This window comes from Python bivittatus, unplaced genomic scaffold, assembly GCF_059951505.1.
Source record: "Python bivittatus isolate LINGU-HERP-01145 unplaced genomic scaffold, Pbiv_v1 ctg000480_np1212, whole genome shotgun sequence".
Lineage (NCBI taxonomy): Eukaryota > Metazoa > Chordata > Lepidosauria > Squamata > Pythonidae > Python > Python bivittatus.
The window spans coordinates 73,556,356-73,573,893 of NW_028277075.1; the positions used below are offsets into that span (position 1 = coordinate 73,556,356).

The 17,538-nt window shown below is 41.7% G+C and overlaps 1 protein-coding gene across 2 annotated transcripts in view; it reads right to left on the reverse strand.

The window, feature by feature from the left end:
* Positions 1-5,552, reverse strand: part of LOC148215044 (aldehyde dehydrogenase family 3 member B1-like) — a 28,640-nt gene extending 23,088 nt beyond the window's left edge. Inside the window, exons 1-4 of one of the 2 annotated variants that reach the window (XM_088145164.1) lie at positions 5,391-5,546; positions 4,678-4,788; positions 2,889-3,009; positions 2,686-2,771 (exon numbers count right to left, since the gene is read on the reverse strand). In XM_088145164.1, coding sequence (XP_088001290.1) covers positions 2,686-2,771; positions 2,889-3,009; positions 4,678-4,788; positions 5,391-5,486 — 414 coding nt within the window. In that variant the 5' untranslated portion in view covers positions 5,487-5,546. Of the gene's footprint in view, positions 1-2,685; positions 2,772-2,888; positions 3,010-4,677; positions 4,789-5,390 lie in introns of both variants that reach the window. The other variant, XM_088145163.1, reaches the window with a different exon arrangement.
* Between the last annotated feature and the right edge of the window lie 11,986 nt (positions 5,553-17,538).

The window sequence follows — 17,538 nt, forward strand, 5'->3', positions numbered from 1 at the left end:
TGTTTATCTCTATGTGCCTGTTGATGGCTGCCTTGTCTGAACACCAAGCTTCCAAGAATTCTCTTGAATTTTTGGATTTGGCTTGGTCTAAAATGCTGGCAGTTTCCCAGTTAAAAGTATGGTACAGTCTGTCCATGTGTTGTGAGGTTAGGGAGTTTACACCATGTCTTCTGACTGCTGTTCATGGATGCGCTCTGCCAGTCTTCTGCCTGACTGTCCTACATAGTGTTTGTTACAGTCCTTACACTGTATGTTGTAGATGCCCCCTGTTTTTTCTTCTTGTGCTACTGGGTCTTCTGGTTTACTTAACATATTTTGGAGTGATTTTGTTGGTTTGTGTGGTACAGAGATGCCATGTGGTTGTAATAGTCTGTTGGTGGTTTCTGAGACGTTTCTGATGTATGGCAGTATGATCCTTTTCATAGCTTGTGTTGGTTGTGTTGTAGTAGGTTGCGTGGTCAGTCACTTTTTGATAAAGTTGCATGGATATCCTTTTTGTTGGAAGATGTTGTATAGGTGGTCGTTTTCCTTTTTCTGCTGTTCTGGGTTGCTGCAATGCGTTTGTGCTCGCTTGAATAATGTTCTTACACAGCCCCTCTTGTGGGAGGTTGGGTTGTTACTTTGGTAATGGTGTACTTGATTATTGTGGGTTGTCTTCTGATAAACTTGGTTTTCTACTTTACTGTTGTTTCCTCTGCTGATGAGGATATCCAGGAAGGGTAGCGTGTTGTTTTCTTCCTCTCTGGTGAATTTTATTCCTTTGAAGATGTTGTTGATGGTTTCATGTGTCTTTTCTAGTTGTTCCTTTTTTATTATAACAAAGGTGTCATCTACATACCGGATCTATACTTTAGGTTGTATGTGAGGAAGTGCTATAGCTTCTAGGCATTGCATTACAATCTCTGCTATGAGTCGTGACAGTGATGATCCCATGAGTGTGCCTCTGATTTGTTGGTATATTTGTCCATCAAACTGAAAATAGGTGGTGAGGCAGAGGTTGATGAGGTCCATGATTCTGGGTATTTCAATCTGGTTGTATTTGGTTAAGTCGGGTGTGTTGTGCACTATTGCTGATATGGATTCTTTTTCTAGTTCTAGGTTTATGGACGTGACGAGTGCTGTGACATCAAATGAGATCATAATTTCATCTTCATCTATGTGTACGTCTTTGATTTTCTGCAGGCACAATCCTTCGCATTGTGATGGTGGTAACCCTCTGAGGTTTACAACTGAAACATCAAACTGCACTACTTTCCTTTCTCTTTCTTTTAATTTTTTATGGTCATTTTATTAAAATTTAAAAAACAGAAGGATAAAAAAGAACAAGAAGTAATCATCAAGAAAAAGAATAGAAGAAAAGGAAGAATAAAGAATAAAGAGGAAGAAGGAAAGCATAAGTACAGAAAAAGAAAGAAAAAGAAAGATAAATACAAAAAAAGATTTGATAGAATATTCACTGTTCTCTGTGAGGTGTCCAAGCTTTTTTGTCTGTTCTTTCACTATGTTGTATGTTGGAGTCTCCAGGGACTCCACTCCAAAATATGTTAAGTAAACCAAAAGACCCAGTAGCACAAGAAGAAAAAAACAGAGTCATCTACGACATACAATGTAAGGACTGTTACAAACACTATGTAGGACAGACAGGCAGAAGACTGGCAGAGCACATCCACGAGCACCAACTAGCAGTCAGAAGACATGATGAAAACTCCCTAACCTCACATCACATGAACAGACTTAACCATATTTTTAACTGGGAAACTGTCGGCATTTTAGACCAAGCTAAATCCAAAAATGCAAGAGAATTCTTGGAAGCTTTGTACTCATATAAGGCAGCAATTAACAGACACATAAAGATAAACAGGGTCTACATACTATTCAAAAGAGACAAAAGACCAGAAGATTGCCTCACCAGCAATCATCACACAGGTAAGCAAAGGTTTCCACCAGGCACACAATCAAGCAGTAAACATATGCTAAACAAGGAACTACAGAGGAGCAAAACAATCCCCCCCCCTCCAGCACTGGCAAGGCATGCCACAGTATATAAATAGAGAGCAAACCCCATCCCATCTTATCACTGAAGATGTTACCTAGCCGGGTAATGAAACATTTGCAAGAAAAGAACCAAGCTCAGAGAACTCCAAGGACTCCACATATCTGTAAATAAGCTGTAAAAGAAGTTGGAAGTTATTCTTTTTTTGTATTTATCTTTCTTTTTCTTTCTTTTTCTGTACTTATGCTTTCCTTCTTCCTCTTTATTCTTTATTCTTCCTTTTCTTCTATTCTTTTTCTTGATGATTACTTCTTGTTCTTTTTTATCCTTCTGTTTTTTAAATTTTAATAAAATGACCATAAAAAATTAAAATAAAGAAAAAGGAAAGTAGTGCAGTTTGATGTTTCAGTTGTAAACCTCAGAGGGTTACCACCATCACAATGCGAAGGAATATACAGGTTTGGAAGGATTTCAAATGAACTGGAGCAGCCAGAAATAAACTGACTCCGCTTCCAAAAACAGAAAACAGTTTGAGATTACTTCAGATCCAGAGGTCTTCCTGAAGAGGCCCAAGGAATTGCCCAGTCATAATTTCCAGGAAATTAAGGCAAATGATAGAGGAAAAGCAAATCAGAAAACCTCAGTTACATTTTGATTTTTTAGCAAGGCGAACTTGCAGCTGAGGAACTCACCGGATCAAGATAACAAGGCAGGGCTTCTGCCAGGAGCCTTTCAGTGCAGCTGGTCAGCTCTGAAGGTTTGAGAATCACACAGTTCCCTAATAGGGGGGAGAGAACAATTTAACACATCTGCAAGAGAAAAACATCCACCACATGCCTGGATCTCTTGGAAGATCCAATGTCTACAATGAATTAGCAGATAACTTCTCACTCACCAGCTGCAATGGCCCCCAAGAGGGGTATCAGAGTAAGGTAGAGAGGGTAGTTAAAGGCTCCAATGATCAGCACCACACCAAATGGCTCCTTGCGAATGAAGGCATGATCCAGCTTCGTGAACTATAGAAGAGCCAGAAACATCCATGAAAGCAACTGAGTGAAGCAGAAAGGGAAATTCATAGAATATTTTGTAGTGGTGGAAATACTTGAGGAGATACAAAGTGTAACCTCCCTTGATGTCTACTTTCAAACCATTCTTTGCTCTAGAGCATATGAGTTAACATTGTTTATGTTCTCTTTTCTTGATAAAGGCAGTGCAAGGCTTGAATAGGACTGAACTTTGAAAAGCTGATGCTGAAGCGCTTTCATTTTCAATCCTGTATTCTTGATTTGCTTAGTTAGTATGTTGTTTAATCTCAGCAAGATTCCTCCTTGCTATGTACATCAGGTATTTCTGATATAAAAAGGGCTCCTCCACACTAATTGATTATGAGTGGGCATTTCTGTTGCACCTTGGAGAGCTCATACATACACACACACAGAGAGTATATGCGCTTGCTCTCCAGGAAGCATGGTGGACTATCTCATTGGAGCGAGTGGGCCAAAATATTAGAAGTCCTAGGAATTGTGAAAGGTATATTGTTACACTTGGGGGAAAGGGTTAAGGAATGGAATGGTTGCCTTAAGCCCTCGTTAGGCTTACAGGTCTTCAAACCTCCAGCCTCCCCCAAACCCATATTACAATTACGATTCAGCCACATGTGAGTTTAATACCTAAATTGTGGGGAAATGCCAAAATGTTTGGCCTTACCACACAATCCACAAGGCTCTGAGGGCATCAGGGAGGAATATCATAGCCGTTATGTCAGATACGGGATTCCAAAAAATGTTGTCTTGAAGACATAGCTCCTTTAATCCCCCTGAAGGTAATTGTAAGGAGCTATGTCAGTTGTAGGTAGGACGAAAGAGACCATTCAGGTTAGGGCCAATCCAAGCATGAACGGGATGATTCATTCTCTTCTGCTTTCCTTGTTTTCCTCTTTCTCACACCCATTTCTCTTTTTCTCTCTCACCACGTTGTAGGTTAGAACAGAGTATTCCTACTAGAGGTTTGAATCAATAGCCTGCAGAGAGCTTTGAAATCAGGCTCCACGTTGCCACATTTGCCTTAGATGATATGTGCATGTAAAATATAAGGATGTTTTCACACCTAACACTTCAAACCTTTTAATCTCTCTTGCACTGTGCACAGATGAGATTGCTGGCCACACAACTAGGAAGCAAACACTAGCAATAGTAACTAGGAAAACTGGGAACTATGAAGATTATAATTTGATTTATTGGGAGGGCAATGGGTTGGGAAAGGCTGTTCTAAACCAATGTGACTTTAATGAATCTAAATTGGAGTGCAGAGGTTATCCTACAAAAGTAGCTGGAACATGTTCCTCCAATGGTAAAGCAAGTATGGGTGTAGAGACTATCATGTGGAAGCTGCCCCAAAACGTTTACATATCAGTAACCTGATAGCATCCTGGTATGTTAGATTACAGATCTCATCATTCCCAAACACCATGGAAAGGACATCAGGTGTGTGTGTGCGGGAAAACAATTAATACTCTACAAGTTAGTCTTGCCTTCCAGTATGAGCATCCACCTGTTTTGAAAGGGCACAGATAGAAAGTCCATCTTCACTTTGATGAGATAATACACCCTTTAGACTTTCATCCCCATACAACCTAGAACCATTCTTTTCCATTTTATCTCCTCCCACTCTGTTTGACTCCTTACTAGGCTCTTGTGCACATATTCATCCTTCATCCAGCAGCTTAAGTTGTTAAGAGTGTCAGCCAGTTCATTTCTGATTAAAAGAATCTCCAAGAGCTCAGTTTCAAAGCAGGGCTGTGGAGAAGAGAAATAAAATGAGATGCATCAGTGATGTCCATATTGGCTTGAAGAGGTGAACTATGCAGCAGCTCTTCAGTGAGCAAACCTTGGGTCTCATTCATTGCATGGTAGTGCTTTACCGTGCAATCATCCCAACTGATTCTTGAAATGAAATCTTTGGGCTTTACACCTGGACATGGCACTAAGTTTAGTTCTCTAGATAATTAACCCTTAATCAGGCAAAAGACTCACAAGCTCAGCTACAAATGAAACCATATATAGCCAGCTGATTACTATGCAAAGAAATCAAAGGCTTTATCAGTTTAGGCTTTTTCTTCCCACCTTTCTGAGATAATGGATACTTGGCTGTGCTCTTGACCATTTTAGGAGGCAGCTCAACTATGCTTACATAATGATTTTCTGTAGCCTGAGAACTGCTGCTTGCCACCTTGCTAAATTCAGAAAATCTTGTTCCCTGTTCATAACTTTTTCATGGAAAATCCAGTGAAGGGAAAAATGGAATAGCTGTGCAATGTCTATTAACTGGTAAGCAAGGCCTTGATCTGCAAGTCCCTTGGTCTGAGCTGTCAGATGCTCTGGCTGGATGGTCCACTCACCCTCCGTAGGTCTGCACACAGGGCATGCTGGATTTCGGCATGCTTTTCCTCCAGAAAGTGACACAGGCCCTCCAGCTGTTTCACCCGATACTCCATAGGCCGTGTCTTTCCTGTCCACCAGGCAGCACGTAAGGACTCCACTAGGCCAGCGTAGGGGTTTTCACTAGAAGAAAACAAATACTCATTGAATCCAAATGGCTATGGAAGAGTCCCACTCCTTAGGTCATTTGTGTTAACCCTGACCCTGCAAGGCAGGATGCCCTGTAGGAACTGGATGGATAACTGGTTTGCCTTTCTTTCATTTTCTAACCCAGTTTGGGAGTTTCTGCCATGGGTCAATACATTTTTAGCTTCCCAACACTTCATAAAAAGACTTCTACTTTGGAGAAGGATCAAAATAATATTTTTTCTTGTGGCCAAAATTTCTGTCATTCATTTCGTGAAGAATGTCATCATCTTGGGCCAAAAGTAAGAATTTGTTGTTGTTCAGTCATTACGTCGTGTCCAACTCTTCGTGACCCCATGAACCATATCGCGCCAGGCCTTCCTGTCCTTCACTGCCTCCCTGAGTTTGCTCAGTTTCATGCTCATTGCTTCAGTGATGCTATCTAACCATCTCATCCTCTGCTGTCTTCTTCTCCTTTTGCCTTCAATCTTTCCCAGCATCAAGATCTTTTCCAAGGAGTCCTCTCTTTGCATTAGGTGACCAAAGTATCTGAGGTTGAGCTTCATTATCAATCCTCCCAATGAGCAGTCAGGGTTGATTTCCTTTAAGATTGACTGGTTTGACCTCCTAGCAGTCCAGGGGACTCTTAAGAGTCTTCTCCAGCACCACAGTTCAAAGGCATCAATTCTTCAGCGCTCAGCCTTCTTTATGGTCCAGCTCTCACAGCCATACATTACTACTGGAAAAACCATAGCTTTGACTATGCGGATCTTTGTCGGCAAGGTGACGTCTCTGCTTTTTAATATGCTATCTAGGTTTGCCATAGCTTTCCTCCCAGGGAGCAAGCGTCTTTTAATTTCATGGCTGCAGTCTCCGTCTGCGGTGATCTTGGAGCCCAAATAAATGAAGTCTGTTACTGCTTCCATTTCTACCCCTTCTATTTGCCAGGAATTGATGGGTCCAGATGCCATGATCTTAGTTTTTTTAATGTTGAGTTTCAAGCCAGCTTTCGCACTCTCCTCTTTCACCCTCATCAAGAGGCTCTTTAGTTCTTCTTCACTTTCTGCCATTAGGGTGGTATCACCTGCATATCTGAGGTTATTGATGATTCTCCCTGCAATCTTAATTCCAGCTTGTGATTCTTCCAGCCTGGCATTTCTCATGATGTACTCTGCATATAGGTTAAATAAGCAGGGTGACATTATACAGCCTTGTCGTACTCCTTTCCCTATTTTGAACCAATCGGTTGTTCCGTGACCGGTTCTAACTGTTGCTTCTTGGCCCGCATACAGATTTCTCAGGAGACAGGTAAGATGGTCTGGTACCCCCATCTCTTTAAGAATTTGCCAGTTTGTTGTGATCCACACAATCAAAGGCTTTTGCATATGCAATGAAGCAGAAGTAGATGTTTTTCTGGAACTCTCGTGCTTTCTCCATGATCCAGCGAATGTTGGCAATTTGATCTCTAGTTCCTCTGCCTCTTCGAAACCCAGCTTGTACATCCTGTAGTTCTCGGTTCATATATTGCTGAAGCCTAGCTTGTAGGATTTTGAGCATAACCTTGCTAGCATGTGAAATGAGTGCAATTGTGCGATAGTTTGAGCATTCTTTGGCATTGCCCTTCTTTGGAATTGGAACATAAACTGACCTTTTCCAATCCCGTGGCCACTGTTGCGTTTTCCAGAAGTAAGAATAGCTAATCCGATACTTTTCTTACAAACTCAGTTGGTCATATCCAGACAATAGTCACAGTTTTTCTGTCATGTCTGGAATCAAAAACTAAGACAGTGAAATGGTGCAGCATAATCTCACTGCTGAGGACAATGGCATCTGTGCTCAGGCTTCCAGCTAGCCATATCCTCTTCTCGGTTAAAGCAATGTTCCCCAATCCAGCTCCCTTTACATGATGTAGACCACAACTCCCATCTTCTCCAACTAGTTGTGGTTTTGACCCTTCTGACAAGAACGGTGCATACCCGAAAAGCACTGCATTGGGGCCTGCTCAGTTGTTTGTAATGGTTGGCCCTCACTCTGCTCTACAATTTTTCAGAGGGAAAACCACAATGCCACTGAATTTTATCAATTACGCTCTTACTTGCTTTCTTCAGCTATAAGTTGGCCATGTTGGCTAAGGATGATGGGACTTATTGTCCACCTCATCTGAAACTACTATTACCTGAAAGTCACTCAAGCAGACCATACATTCACTACCCCGGTCAAGATTGGTTGATTCCTACTTGTAAGCTTCAGGCAAACTTTTACAGCCGTTTTACTTCACTAAGCTTCACTAATAGATAGGATAATTGAACTATGCTTCTCAATTCACCTAGTTCAGAGTTTGCACAATGTTCTTTCTCTAATTACCAAGAGATGCTGAGTGTGGAAGAAAAGGTTCAGCCTACTTATGCTTTCTGCTCATTTATATCCACGATTTCTCCCGCCTTGGTCATTTCCTGTTTGGATTACTGCAATGAGCTTTACATGGGGCTGCCCTTGAAGACCACTCACAAATTACAACTGGTCCAGAATGCAGCGGCGCACACAGTGTTGGGGGTTTTAGGTTTGCCCACGTTACACCTCTATTGCATGAGCTGCACTGGCTTCCAGTTTCCTTCTAGGTGCAATTCAAGGTGCTGTCTATCACCTTTAGAGCCCTACATGGAACAGGATCTGGTTATTTGCAGGACTGCCTCTCTCTAAGAATATTAGCCTGTCCCACCAGATCGGATAGTGTAGGAACCCTCCAGATCCTTCCCTGAAATCCTGGCACTTAGTGGTGCCTCGGAAGCATGCCTTTCCATGGCTGCCCCTCCCTGATGGAACACCCTCCCCCCGGCCATCCGGCAGACCCCCACCCTTTTTGCCTTTCGGAAGGCCATCAAGACCTGGCTTTTACCCAGGCACTGGGATAGTACAGAATAGAATCGAGAGAATGGAATTAGGGTAATTGGAACTTGCTGTGGGGCATCCTAAGGGGGTGATTAAGGCTCCGGGTTTTTGTTTGATCATTTTATTGTTTCACGGTTTTATGGTTATGTTTTATAGTTACTGGGTTTTATTGCTACTGTGAGCCGCCCAGAGTTGTTTAAGATGGGCAGCCATTCAAATCTTTTGAATGAGTAAATAAAATCCCTTTCTGAATGGAAGCTAGATCTGCAAGAGTGAGTCCACTGCTTACATATAAACCCATTTAAGTTCTCCATAGCATTTCTCCTGGAAAACGTCCCCCATAACCTTACAATGTGATTTCTCAATATGGTTACTAAGCGCTTAAACAAAGGTACTCATCTGTTGAAGAAACAAGCATGGCAGGAAAGCAGCAGATTATTTTAGCAAAGGACCAGCAGACTGAGGTACATAGAAACCACTGGGCTCAGATCAGGTTGATGCAACTCAACTGCTACGCTGAAATAATTGCTTCCACAAGAGTTCCTAGACTGAACTTCTGGTGGTTGAACCCCACTGGTTTGTTCATGTTGGCCACAAAGAAATACAAAATATCTTTGAAGGCATCTGGGTGAGCAGTGACAAGCTGCCAAGATGTTTGCTTGGAACAGCTACAACCCACATGCCTGGAGCTTGCTGGTGTCCCCGGTGTCACCCTGCATTTCCCAAGCTTTGGGATGAAGTCAGTTGCTTTGTAACAAGTAATTCATGCACAGGAACAATTCATATAGGCGGCACTTACAATTAGTTTTTTAAAGGCAAGGTGCTTTTAGAGTTTATCTGTTGCTCATTTTCTCAACCATCCTGATTATTTTGATTTTCCCAAAAAGGTGGCTATGACTTTTGCGCAACAGGCAGAAAGTGAGGATGGAGAATGTTTCCAAGAACAGAGAAGTAGTGCTGGAAAGAAGCAACACAGAACCTACTAAATGTTTGCTTATTATGTTGTTATTACAGGTACAGAACTGCTTTTATGTGGAGAAAAGAGATTCTATTATCCCAGGTCAAAATCTACCATACTTTCCATGTAGAAAATGTGTCTTTCTTCGTCTTTGCTGACCGCTTGTGAGCACAGTTCTAAGTACACTGTCTGGATTCACACATCATCTTAGTTTATAAAATAGTTTCTTTAGTTTTGATATAATATGTTATGTGAACCCTGCCACAGGAGTTTTAAGCAATGTTTACAGCTTAGCATGCGATAGCCCCACTAAGTCCCCTAGACTTTCTGGTGAATCTGCTTCAGATTCACCTGTATAGGTGACTTACTTTCATGACGTATACTCAGCGGACTCTGATTCTTCTGTTTTACCAATAAAACATCACACAAACTGAGCTCAGCTGAAAATACAGTCTAGTAATCTACTGAGATCTCACCTAACCTGTTTCACTCTGTACCAGTTTCTCACCTCTGCGTGTCTTGGCATTCGCCAGAAATCTTCGGGATTTTGTCACATTTTGGATCGGGTTTCCCAGAAGAGCAAATCTGTGTGTTCTCACTTGGGCTTTCCTGGGGCGGTCTGTTTTCTTACCTTCTACTACATTGTCCTGAAGAGCCACTTTGCTGGGGAGCATCTTGGAGTTTTTCTTGTGGCTTCCTAGGCTGTCCTGAGCAGCTACTCTGTATGCCGCCAAGTGGGGTGGTAATTTCCTTGAGCTTGCACTGCCTCCCGAAAGTCTGCTTCCCTGAAGTCCCAGCGCGCTGTGTGCGTTCATCTTGGAGGGGGATTTCATGGAGTTTGTGCTCAGCCGAGGTAGTACCTTGCTGGTCTTCACACTGCATGGCCACTTCCTGAACTTGCATTCTTTCTCCAGCTAGAAGAAGAGAAGAAAATAATCAGATGTGCTGTCTTGCTACTATTAATGCCTGCCGGTTAATAAAAACAGCATGTATTTTAAATTATCACAAATATTTTTGAGTGCACATAAGCAGTGAAATAAGATGGTAGAGTCAACAATGTCACTTTATTGTATGGACAGAATCACATTTGTGAATGATTTAAGAAATTGTTTGTAAATTTACTACATATAAGCTGAAAAGTGACATTGTAAAACATTGGGCTAGGACAATTTTATTTATGTTTTGTTTTTAAAGTTGCACTTTTAACACTGAATGATTTATATGGAATCCCATATCATTTCACACACACACACACACATGCACACACAAACATAAATATTCACATGACACTTGAAATTCTACATATCATTCTGCCGTTTATATAGCCCAGTCTTCCACAACTGGTGGCTTCCAGCCCAATTGTACGTGGACTGCAATTACCAGAACTTTGAGCAAAAGTGCTATTAGAGAATTGAAATATCTATATGCTAGTCCTTCAGGTTTGAAGAAGACCCACTGTTGTGCAGTTCATCTGTGGACACAGAGGGAGCTCTGCAGTCGCAGTCTGGAAGCACAGCGTCTGGCACACTGGAGGCACTGGAAGTCCATTGTTGTAGTAACTGTGGGTGTCACTCTGTGATGCCACTCATGGCTTTTTATCAGTTTTTGGTGGTGCCTCTGTTCAAAGCCAGTGTAGCCTTCATAGCACAGGACTCGCCAGCGAGTTCTGTCAGCAGCCGCAGCTCCTAGTTCCTTGGCTGGATGTCCCAGTGGCGTAGGGTTCCTTTCACAGCATCTTGGTAGTGCTTGCGTGGTCAACCTCAAGGTCTCTTCCCAGACTCCAGTATATTATAGAGTGACTGGCGAGGCATACAGTGATCACCCATTCTAATGACTTATCCCACCCACCCCATCTGGGCTCTGATAATCAGGGATTCAATGCTGGTGGATTCTGCATAATCCAGGATCTCCAGGTTGGAGACACGGTCTTGCCACCAAATGCCGAGGATGGAGCAGAGAGTACGCATGTGAAATTTCTTCAGTTGTTTGATTTGCCTTCGGTACAGAGTCCCGGACTCACATCCATATAGGAGAGAAGGGATAACCAAAGTTCTGTAGACTTTCAGCTTTGCGGAGATACAGATGTTGTGTTGATGGAGCTCTCTAGCATGCAGCTTCTCCAGTGCCTGGCTGCCCTTGCTGATCCTGGAGTCAATGTCCTTGCCAAAGACCCATTGCTCAAGATAATGCTTCCCAAGTATTTGAAGCTGTTTTCATTTGTCAGCTGGGTGTCATCAACAGTGATTTTGGTTCTACAGGGTTGGCACAAGCTGGTAAAGTACTTCAGTCTTGTTCAGGCTGATAGTCAGGCTGAAGAGCATAGCACCATCTGAGAATTTGTTCAGCATCAACTGTAGATCGCTGTCTTTGTGCACCAGGAGCACATGGTCATCAGCAAAGAGGATTTCTTGAATGATTGTCTGGAGGCACTTTGTCCATGCATTCAAGCAACGAAAGTCAAAGAGAGAGCCATCCAATCGGTACCTGATGTACACTCCCTCCTTCAGACCCTGGACAGCACATGACAACATGCAAGCGAATAACAGATTGAACAAAACAGGCGCTAGCACATAACTCTTTTTTTACCCAATGTAGCTGATGTATCACCATTGTAAAGAACCTGTCCTGTGATTCCATCATGGGGTAGCTGAATCAACTTCACAAATTTCCTCGGACATCCATAATTTCTCAGGACAATCCAGAGAGCCTCCCTGTTTACAGTGTCAAATATTTCTATCAGGTCAATGAAACACAGTAAAGAAGCTTGTTCTGCTCAACGGACTTCTCCTTGACTTGCTTCATGGCAAATATCATATCTGCTGTACTCCATTCTGGCCAAAAGTCACACTGCCCCTCTGGGAAGTTCCTTTCCAAGACAGTGACCAATCTGTTCAGGAGAATGTGGGCAAAGATCTTGCCTGTGATGGACAGCAGTGAGATACCTCTGTAGTTTCTTCAGTCTGATTTGCTTCCCTTATTTTTATAGAGAGCCACAATGAGGGGATTGCGGAACTCATCAGGCACCTCCTCTGTGGACTAAATGTCTTCCAAGATGTTTTGGATTGCCTGTAAGGTATTTGGATCTAGTGCTTTGTAGATCTCAGCAGGAATGCCATCCTGCCCTGTTGCTTTATTTGAGTTCATCTGTGAGATCGCTTTCTTGATCACATCAGTAGAGGGCAGCAGGTCTAGAGCATCCAAGACTGGCAGCTGAGGAATCTGCTGTAAGACATCATGATCAACTGTCAACGGACAGTCTGTTGAGTAGGTTGGAAAAGTGTTCAGCCTGGCAGTTTTTCAATCCTTCCTGTTCTTTGATCAGACTTGACCCGTCAGATGAGTATCCAATAGCAGAGCACAGTGGACTACCATTGAGTTTCTCTGATTGATTTCTACACCACGCTCCCCAAAGTGCTTTTTATATCCAGTCCCTTTCTATCTGAACCACTTATCCCAGGGCAGAGAATCTAGGACCCTCCAGATGTTGGTGACCACCTGCTCCCAGAATCCCTCACTGTTGGCTACGCCAGCTGTGGTTTCTGTGAAATATGGTTCAGCAGCACATGGAGGGCCATCACTGCTTCTTCCCTGAGATCCGAACTGTTAAATCTTAGAAGAGAATCCAATCAACCCTCCCTTAACTCCCTGGACCCATGATTGAGCTGGGAATAGGCTCCCCTATATCACAGGGGGGCAAACTGGTGTCTTCCAGATATTTTGGGCTGAAAAGCCTGTCTCTTGCCACTGGCCATTCTGCCTGGGCATGAAGAGAGAGGAAATTCAAAACCTCAGTAAATCACCAGATTGCCATCTCAGCCCTAAGAGGAAAGTAAGGGATTTGCTTCCAGCCTATATTCTTCTTTGGTACCTCTTTCCATTGTTGTAGTTGTATTCTTCAGCCTGTACTTCTGCTTCTTTTTGCCTGGCTGGTTCTGGGTGCAACTGGTAAGTCTCTTCTTCACCTTCTTTATTTCTGGAGAACTGTTTCTTACGCAGCATGCTTTTGTTGCTTTGCTTCCTCAGTACTTCATCTCTGGCCATGCTGATTGGTTGGTAGCCAAAGTCTCTTGTAGTTGATTGGATGCTGAAGGTGCTGTGGGAGTGACTCTGCAAAACCCCAAGAATAAGAAGGGAATATTCAGTGCAAAGGATATGACTGGAGGGGTGGGGATGATCCATATGGAGCACGAGGAGGCTGACCTGGTCTTCTGGAACTATGTGGGCAAGACACGAAAAACAGGGAAACCACCACTATTATTCCTTTGCACCTCTGACAATAATTACATTAATCAAAGATGTCATCTTTCAGGATATAATGAGAGTATTTTAGAGTTCATCTCTTTGACCAGAGTTCTTAATTGAGCATCCTGTGCCGGTGGGAACAGGTAACAATGGAAAACCTTTGGTGTCTTTACTGTGGTGCAGCTACATGTGCAGTCAGAAGAATGTGCCTCTTGAGTCATTCAGCAACAAGGTCTTTGATTTATATGACATTACTATCCAAGACTATCTGTACATTGCAGCATCATGAGTTTCTGCCACAGAACAGACTATTAGGCAACTCAAATGGTATTGTTGTGATGTAGGCTACATGCAGAATTACAAGGTCTTTACCATTAATTTTTATTTTTATGAAGGTGAATGAAGCAAAACACCTGATCAGTGGAAACATGGTTAATATAGACTGCAAGGTTTATTTCTTAATAAAACAAAGATGAAATCTTTCAAGACTCTTTCCTCAGAATGATCAAAACCACCTCATTGGTTCCAATACCTTCAGATAAGCAGCATAGTTCACATGTAATCTTTTCTTTAGAAGAATGGCAGACTAAACTGTGGAAGTATGCATCATTCTATAAAATAATTCATATCTGAAAAAGAAGTCAGATACAGAATTTGACTTAACATAGAATCCATTTATGGATTATTATTCTGCATGTCAACTTGCACAGTATCCAAGGTCTGGATTTCTCCTAACATAAAGTTATAAAACATTAGAACTAGTCTGATTTGTTGCAATAAAGATAGACCTTCTTAGTTAGCTAGGTCTAATTCTGTCTTACTAAGACATGTTAGATAGAATAACTTCTAGAATACATTAGATGACCTAATTAAGATAAGATAATTTCCATCTTGACTGATGATTCCTATTACATTGGCAATCTTTGAACATAAATCTGATTTTAATAGTGATTTTGAAATGCTAAATTGATATAGGGCTACTTTGTATTAATCTGCATATCCAGCTCCATTTCTCCCACCATGTCCATTCCACTGGTGAACGTATAAAATTATATCTAAAGGTGGTAAAATGTACCCACCACAAAGACTGGAGTAAATGGTGTTGTTATCTTATCTCATCTCATCTCATCTCATCTCATCTCATCTCATCTCATCTCATCTCATCTCTTATCTTATTGATCTATATAGTTCCCATCTCAGAAACTGCAACTCTGGGTGGCAAATATAGGATTTAAAAAAGTCACACAACAGAAAAACACAAATAATAACAATAATAATAATACAATAATAACACACTGATGCCCAAGGATAATCTAATCCACCTCATATAACAATTACATGAAATTAAAATATCACAACAATGGGATTACCCAAACTCCAAACCGCATGCGCAGTGAGCATCCAGGTCTTCAAGGATTTATAAAATGCCAACAGGGTTGGGGGCCAAGCAAAGCTTGGGGGCATGGTTTCCCAAAGGGCGGGGGCTGTGACGTGGAAGGCACGTTTCCTGAGTACTATGACACTGTTTAATAAAGAGGACCCGGAGCATGCCCCTTCTGCTCAGTCCAGTGGATGGGCAGAAACAGTCGGAGGAATATCAGGAGCCAGCCCCATGCTACAAAGGGGGTTATAAATGGCATCCGACATCTTGAACTACACCTGGAAGCTTATTGGGAGGCTTGTAGTTGGGAACTATTGTATTCTACTGCATTCTTAACATTGTTTAGATACATGAATACTCTTTGGGAGAGAGGAGTTGGTTATCAGTGGTTCCCCATCATTTTGCAATCCTCTCCTACACCATGCCTCATATAAATAAATAACTAGCTGTAATGAACATTTACAGTGTATATATGAAGAACCTAGTAAAGACCACCGATTCCCACCGCATATCAGAGAGGAAGAAACAAATTGGTTCAAGGTGCCAACTGCCAGGAAGAAGGCATCCTCCCTTATGTTGCTATGGGGATGTTTGTGATAACGAGTTTACAACCAACCTAGTTCACACCAGCTTCAAGGATGCTGCACATTCCATTATGTTTCAATTTTATTAAGGTAATCCCATTCACCTGAGGCCTCTAAAAACTTGCTTCTTTTACCCAAAGATTCACCCAAAGATATAGTTTACTCACGCTTCCACCGTAGGTAATATCTTGTCTTTCCATCTCTGTGCGTATGAAAGCCTTGCTGCTGGTATCATACCTAAAAAGAAAGTTCCATGACTTTTTTCCAACTGACTGTCCATCAAACCTAAAAGGAAAGTCTCTGGTTTTGACTGTATATTGATCTTCAGAATCTTCTCTACGCAGATATGAAGCTCAGTCCCAATTTTTTAAAACATTTTTACAAGTCCACCAAAGATGGTGAAACGTTCCTTCATGTTGTTCACATTTCCAACGTACCTTCGATGTAGCTTTATACATTTTACTACCTTATAGATCTCCTGAGCCAATTTCATCCTATTTAAATAGGACCCCGAAGTAGCTCTTCTATATTAACCGGATATAAATTCCAATCCCATGCTTAAAAGAAAGCAATAAAAAATTACACTTGAGGAAACAAGCTTGAAAGTCTACCTGTTAATTAAACTTTACTTAACAAGAGGTTAAAAAAAATACCCCCACCCTGAATACTGTAGCTCTACATACAGTATGTCTGGTTTTTTAGGACAGATTTTTTTTCAGTATATCACAAGTGAATAAATAAACTCTCTTCTCTTGCTGGAACTGCATACAGGTAAACAGTGAGTAGGGAAAAGTCAATGGAGAGTTGCAAGGGTGCGGTGGGGTCAAAATCTGTAAGATGGCAGGCCTAGTGGTGCAATCAGAACCGGTCCACACATCGTGACATCATGACTGTCGCTTTGCAAAGTTTGACATCTCTCCATGGATGCTGCTGGAAAGGACTTTCTGATGAAAAAAGAAAGCACCACAAATATTTTAAGTAAAAAGTGAACAAAAACAAATCTAAAAAGCAAAACCTTTTGCCCATTTCTTTTCATGAAGAGCAGGTATAACATCAACCAGCATTTTGTGTATTTTATTAATAATCTTGTTATCTGGCTGATTTTTTACAAGCTTTGCATCCATTCCATGTGGTTTCCCCATTTATTTATTTTTTTGAAGCATGTGGATTTGTATATTTGTACTCCACATGGTTGCATGATAGGGATGTTCTCATGAGATTTATCAGCTAGATGTGGTGGGAGGCCTCAGTCCCTTCAGTGCGTGGTGTTAGTGAAAGGGGCGACTCCTGGTAGGGTGATGGTTGCTGGACAGGACAGGAGGGAGGGATGAAGATAAGAGTAAGTCTCTGTGGGAGTGGGGGCAGATGGAGGTGTGAGGAAAGCCAAGCGACCTAGGAGTAGGACCTTCAGAACTTCAAGTCCAGGAGAAGGCAGTGGCAAATCACTCTTATGTTATTGTCAAGAACACAATATGGACTTGACTGAAACATTTAAACAATTTTGGATTTTAGATGACGATACTCACAAGGTGTTGTTGACCTGTCAGAAGTAGATCTGGAGGTGAGGACATGATCATATCAAAGCAGTATGGAAATCTATCACCAATGGTGCCAGAAATAAAAACAGAGATCTTCATTGTACAAACAGTTACAACATTACATAAAATTTGGACATGCTGCACGGGAAGCATGAGACAAGGAGAAAATTGAATTGTCAAAGAGGAAATGAAGGGCACTAAACGGGATGATTTATAAATAAGTATATTTAGATGGACTGGAGCAGACACTTTAAACCAAATGATCATGTGGTTCAGAGGATGACACCAAATAAAGGAATGGAGTGGGTAGCAACAAAACTCATAAAGGACAGTGGAAAATATGTGTTTGGCTATACATATCCCAGTAAACAATACACTGGCTGTTAGAAT